Below are 6,907 nucleotides of genomic sequence, written 5' to 3' on the forward strand. Positions count from 1 at the left end.
GTTTATATGTTGCGCATTTACGGCGAAACGCGGTAATAGATTTTCATGAAATTTGACATTTATGTTCCTTTTTTAATTGCGCGTCGACGTATATACAAGGTTTTTGGAAATTTTGCATTTCAAGGATAATATAAAAGGAAAAAGGAGCCTCCTTCATACGCCAATATTAGAGTAAAAATCAGACTATAGAATTATTCATCATAAATCAGCTGACAAGTGATTACACAGATGTGTGGAGAAGCCAGTCTATTGCTGTATTTCCATAAGTCTATAGTTTCAATCAGGTACTTGTGGATAAGAATACTGCGTGAGGTCTACTGTTCACAGAACTACTAGTCATAAATCAGCTGACAAGTGATTACACAGATGTGTGGAGAAGCTAGTCTATTGCTGTATTTCCATAAGGTCTATAGTTTCAATCAGGTACTTGTAGATGAGAATACATACTGCCTGAGGTCTACTGTTCACATGACTACTAATAAATTGAATGTAAAAGAAGAATTTTACATCTATAAAACTGCAGAATTGAATAGGAATAATTTAATAATAATTCAATTCAACTTGAATAATCCTATTTTTGATAAAATTAAAAGTAAATAAATAAAATTTTCTAAAAACATGAATTTAAAACTATAAATTTTAAATTTAAATTCAATAACTTTAACCAGAAATAAATAAATCGTATGGAATTAAGCACATTTTCATTTTGTATCAATCAGTAAAAATTTATTGAATTTTATTTTATTTTATAACCTGACGATGGTGTGATCACCGAAACTTGTTGTTAAACTATTTTGAAGTTTTTTAAAAATAAAGGGTGCTTTAAGATTTTTTATATTGTTTCATTCTTGTACTCACAAGAATGTGAGTGTTTTTCACTTTAAAGTTTTACAAAATTTAATAGTACAGTAATAATAATAGTGAAAACAAGAAGGATAACCAACAACAAATTTTTTATATTGTTTTATTAATTTAAAAAGTAGCCCATGTGAATGGAGTGTTTTTGGAAGTACCTAATATACAATACAGTTACTTTACAAACAGTAACTGTAACATAGTTTATACATACTCTAACATACTCTAATATACTCTTAGCATAAGAGTAACATAACATAGACCTATTGTATCATAGACTTACTCTTACTCGTTATGCAGTAACTGTAATATAGACTAAGAGTGGATGGGAAAGATACTGAATTAACTATTTCCCTTCAATTATTATTAAACTCCTTCTGATTAGTTAATTAATAAATCAATCAAACCTCTTTCATCAGACACGACCATAATTAATTATTATTAACTGGAGTGTTCTGGCAGCAAAGAGTTTGCTGGGCCAGAAGACTGCTGGACAAAATTAATAACTTATTCTATAGATTCAGCCACTGGAGAACTGTTTTTAAAAAATTAACACTTTACCTATTTTAAAGTAAAAAATAAATTTGGAGTCGATGATCTTGAACGGGCTCAACAATCGATCTGAGCTATTTATTATTAGATGTGACTATTGTCACAGTTAGACCAATTTAGGAGGTTTTTTCATAAAAGACTCCAAATTACACCCATAAATAGTCATATCTAATTTATGAATTATTATATTTGGTTGATCCGTCATCAATATTATCCACTTACTTGAAAATGACATTAATTTTGGAACATGTTATTGTGAGTAACAATTTTTAAAAAGAGTACTTGGATTTTTTTATTTCTTGATAATAGCCATGTCTTGTACGGCACATTAGCCGAACTGTGACAAGCGATAGAACACAGAAATAATTCACATCGATCGCCAACTAAGAACTGATTGAGAGAGTTGAGGCTAACTTCAGAGAGCGCCTCTAAATTTGTCAGTGTTTATGAATAGCCTACCATCTAAACAATATTATTTTCGGACATGAGTAAGTCGAATTGTGTTGTATTAGAAACCTATTTATGTGAATAAATAATTTTTCAGCTTGAAATAGTGGAATGGTGTTCATTTGTGAAACGTCCGTTTCGAGTGGTAGACTCTTCTGTATAAGAATGCAATACATTATTAATTCAATGATTTGTGGCCCTCCCTTATTTATACTATTTCATTACAAAGAATGAACTAATGAATGGAACCTATAATGATCGCAGAAATCGTGTGTAAGGAGCCTGAGAAGTTGGGCTCGATGATAGTACAAGTGTCGACACACAGCGTAGGGGGAGTAGCGCACTACGCATGCCCGAGGGGATCCATCTTGGAGGGAAACTCAACTCGCATCTGCCTCAACAAAGGCCTATGGAGCGGAAAGCTGCCCAGTTGCAGATGTAAGTAATTTTATTTCAAAAATATCATAAGAATAATTCTTATTCAAAGCTATTAATACTGTAATAGTATCAGTTTGTAATACAAAACGGTACCAATGTGTCGTACGATATGGTGTAGTATTGAAATATTTGCATAAATACTCCATAAACAATTGTTTGTTAATACTGTATAATAATTATTTCAAATATCCAATGAAGAACTAAATAGCAGAAGGAAATTTGAAGAATTAAACTTATACAAAAATTGCGCCCTGACCAATTGCATGTTATTCATCTTCTGATTAACTGTATCTATTTTATTCATCAAGGTATTCTAATATGATGTTTAGTATATCACCAATTTATTATGCATGAGAGAATTAGGAGGATTCTACTAACCATTTTTCTGGAGTTAAATTTTACAAGACATTTATGGAAGAAAATCATTTTTTTTTTGTACCCAGCTTATGTAACACGATGAAGAGCAACCCTTATAATAATTTCATTTTTCTAATTACTTCAACTGAATGAAAGTACATGAATCAACACTGCCAGACATGGGTTTTATAACAATTAAAACCCGATTGAATTATTCCTTACGTCAAGAGTGACATCACACTTAGGCTACATAAGTATTTTATTGTTTAATCAGTAGCATCGCAATCAGCATGGAAGCCTGAAATCAATTCAAGTTCTATCCATTCACATGTATTTAATATATATTTTATATATTACAAGACATACCTCTTATGAAATAAGATTGAAATAGCAACAACCGGCGAATACTTATGCTTGAATTGATCAGTTCAATTGATAAAAACAATATAAAAACTTGTAGTACCTACCCTCTATTGAAAAAACTTAGTTTTATTGAAAAGTTTTTTCAATAAAGGGTACTACAAGTTTTTATATTGTTTTTATTAATTTTAACATAAGTAGCCCAAATAAGTGAAGTGTTTTTATCAGTTGAATTGTATTCTCCAGCTATTATCTATTATGCTAATGGGGACTACTTTATGAAGATTTCATGAAACTGAAACTGTTATTTTTGATGACTTTCAGATGTTGATTGTGGCCACCCAGGACCAATTGAGAACGGCAGAGTGATCGTGATGAATGGCTCGACAGAGTACAGCAATGCTGTTGAATATCACTGCGTGCCACACCACCACAGGATAGGTCCCTACCTCAGAAAGTGCATGGAAGATGGCCTCTGGTCGGGTGATGAGCCCCGCTGTGAATGTCAGTACCTACCTACTAGGCCTACATTATCCACAAATCAATTTGTCGTCAAGTCAATTATTGAGAGTGCTAATCGTAAATTATACTAATGTAAAAATAAAAGGTCTTTTCTTCTATTTATTGTTTCATGTCTTTTGATCTAGTTTTAAAGATTCTTAGTACTTGCAGTGCTGAATTTTTCAGATATTTTTGTATGGGATTTCCAAATTTCTTTTTATTTCGATCACTTTCTTCCAATAAAACTATTAATATTTGTTTGTAGAATAAAATTTTGCTGAATTTGCTATGAATGGCTCCTACTGAAGGTAACTGTATTAATTCATGCAAATAATGAATTTAATATAAATGCTTTAGAAACAGTACACCTAGCAGCCAAAAATCAGTTATAAAAATAGTTCGAAAAATTTAATAAATCATCATAATTTGAATCGAGTGTCTGAGTTTTAAAATACAGCACATTTTGAATCGATTAATGTTGAATTCATTCCACAGAAAAGGATTGTTTTAATGTAGCAAATTACTTATTTTGTAGTTTATCGTTGAATTATTTCGTGATCTTGACGTCCTTCACCTCATAACATTACAAAACTTTTAAATTTTATAAATTGTAACAGAATAACTTATTGGAGCTACGTTTCTGAAAAACATTCATTTAACTACGAAAACATGAACTTCAATTAATATTAAAATTTATTGCAGGTCGTTGATTACCACTTTCTTTTCAAATTGATTTCTCATCCATTGATCAATTTGCAAATATTTTCCAAAATTTTCAACATTTTTTATTCTTGTTGCAGTGGTTTCTGGACCAACAAGTGAATCTCAAACTCTAGGACTGGCAATTGGCATTGGCGCTGGAGTGGTACTTTTCCTTCTTCTTATACTCGGAATTATCTACCTCAGACTGTGAGTTGATAGATGAACAGTATCAATTTTCATTTCTTCTTATATAAGTTTCCCAAGAAATAAATTGTCTTGGAATTAATGAATTTGAACAGTAATGTTCCATACCTATTCTACGTAGATCTCAGGTACAGTACAGTACTTGAATATTTCAATTCACATTAAGATCATTTAATTTGGACGAGAAAAATGGTGATATAGTTGCTGATTATGCAATTATACGAAGTCAGAAATATTGCATGGTTATTTATCATCAGCTTTCAATAACTGAACACTTATAGATTCAGCAATGAAAGCTTTATTATATCAGAATAATACTTTATTCGGCCACTCAATTGTAGGCCTATCCTATTCAATAATCGAAATCAAAATCATTCGATTGAATCAATGACATATACCGTTAATCTTTGATTATGGATACGTTAGATACCTTAACGTATCCATAGTCAAATATAGGTATAATTTAGTAACAATGAGAAAAAAATCCCTGCAAAGGTTTAAAAACCTGAGCGCAGGAATGAGTAATGTTTTGATGACATGTACTATATACTATTCACATAATATAAGAAGAGTAGAGTGACTAGTCCTTATTCAATTTCCATGTTTGGTATTTCTCCTGAATTGATAAAGCATATTTTCACAAACTGGACAGGATCGATAGAATAGAATTCTATAGATTTTTCTCATTTTAAACTTAGGTACTAGGCTAACAGGTAAATCATTCAACTTGATGTAACTTTCATTATAATTTTGCCCGTAGCCTTATATTGTGGTACTTATTCATACTGGAAAATCCCTAAAATTTAGATAAATTATATTAAAATCGACTTTAAATAATCATGAGATCAAATAATAAGGGTATAAACTTATAATTGAAATAGTGGAATATGTGAATAATGGTCTATTTGTTTCGACACAATCTTCGTATACTCATATCCTTGTATGAGAAACGGGAGATATTGCAGTCAATCACTATAATATAGGACTACAATATTCGATTCAACGAAGATTTTAATAAATGGCAACTGTATTTAGTGATAAGAGGGTTTGTGACACTGATTGAGAGGAGGTCACCGGAGGAGTACAAGTGTATGTGTATGTACCGTATCGAGTGACATGGTTACATGGTGACATATTTGAAGATTCATTCAGCTCTATATTCCTTTGTTTATTTGTGCAAATATGAGACGAACCTACAGGAATAGAGAAAAATGTATTAATTATTGATGTAATATTGAAATGAAATTGTTTATAAAATGTTAAAGTCATTTTATTAGCTTTCGAAACCCCTTCTTTGTTAACAGACGAAAGGAGACACCAGTTAAGAACACTGAGAACATAGAGGGAGCGACAAGGAAGGAGGATCAGAACGCGGCGGTGATGTCGTATGCGACCCTGAACGACGGCACCAACGGCAACCACAACAACATCTACGAGAACATCCACGAGACTGAAGACATGTACGATGCCCCTTATGAGGAGACCAGTCACTACGAGCCGTCACCCGTCTCCAGGCGAATCAACGGCAATGCAACAGTCACCATCAACGGAGTCGCCGTGCGATGAACACTAGGCTATTCATTATACAAAATCGACATTTTTGTATAACCCATTATACCATTCTACTGTAAACATCGAAAACGCGAGAATGATTTATTTATGAAATACTCCTACCTGATGATAACCACTCGTGTATGGGTTATTAACTTATTGACTTTAATATTATGGTCCGAGTAAGGACCGTTGGTCTTCTTTTCTCACTAAACCCTAAAATATTAAAAAGTGTTAGATGCTACACAATAATAGCCCGAAGAAATGGGAATCGAACCCATGGCCGGTGCAGCGATAGCAGACTGAAGTTACAGCCCAGGCTAAAACGGGTTGCAAATTATTGAAACTTCCTTCGCTGTATATTCTATTGTATTTAGTGAAGGTGAGAAAATAAGAACCGGTATATAATTTATTTGAATGAAGTTTAGAAAATGGAATGAAAAACGTATTCTACATACTACAGTGTTGTTGCAATTTAAAGAAGAATAAAATCATTTCGACTAATGAACCCTCGACTATTTAAGGATTTTATTACAATGAAGATTTAACATTTGCCCGTATAAGGTCACATGCAGAACGTGTCTGCTTCTTTGCTTGAAATTTTTTTCAACTTGGCTATTCACTGTGGATTTTTCACTTTTCACTCTAAATAATTTTACTATTGAAGCGTATAGACAAATAATAGAGATTAGATAAGATATTATAGTAGAGATTCTCTGTTTCATAGGAGACTGTTATAAGTGCCAAATTGGTGAAGTATTGGGAAAGATGAATTAATATGAGTATCTACCAAACAAGAGAATCTGTTTCAGAGTGCTGAATTCGCCGACTACAACCTATTGAACAGTAGCTTTGATTAATTTCTCTTGAGGTTATTTATATAGGAGTGATATAAGTACCGAACTGATCTTTCCATGAATTCAGAAATTGAATTCATTGG

The 6,907-nt window shown here is 32.1% G+C and overlaps 1 protein-coding gene across 1 annotated transcript in view; it reads left to right on the forward strand.

Annotated features, from left to right (window-relative positions):
- LOC111056924 (sushi, von Willebrand factor type A, EGF and pentraxin domain-containing protein 1) overlaps window positions 1–6,496 on the forward strand; it is a 103,699-nt gene extending 97,203 nt beyond the window's left edge. The window contains exons 16-19 of the mRNA XM_039430881.1: window positions 2,119–2,292; window positions 3,334–3,513; window positions 4,311–4,419; window positions 5,721–6,496. Of these exons, the coding sequence (XP_039286815.1) occupies window positions 2,119–2,292; window positions 3,334–3,513; window positions 4,311–4,419; window positions 5,721–5,982 (725 nt within the window). The 3' untranslated portion in view covers window positions 5,983–6,496. The remainder of the gene's footprint in view (window positions 1–2,118; window positions 2,293–3,333; window positions 3,514–4,310; window positions 4,420–5,720) is intronic.
- The last annotated feature ends 411 nt before the right edge of the window (window positions 6,497–6,907 follow it).

This window comes from Nilaparvata lugens, chromosome 6 (assembly GCF_014356525.2).
Source record: "Nilaparvata lugens isolate BPH chromosome 6, ASM1435652v1, whole genome shotgun sequence".
In the NCBI taxonomy this organism is placed as follows: domain Eukaryota; kingdom Metazoa; phylum Arthropoda; class Insecta; order Hemiptera; family Delphacidae; genus Nilaparvata; species Nilaparvata lugens.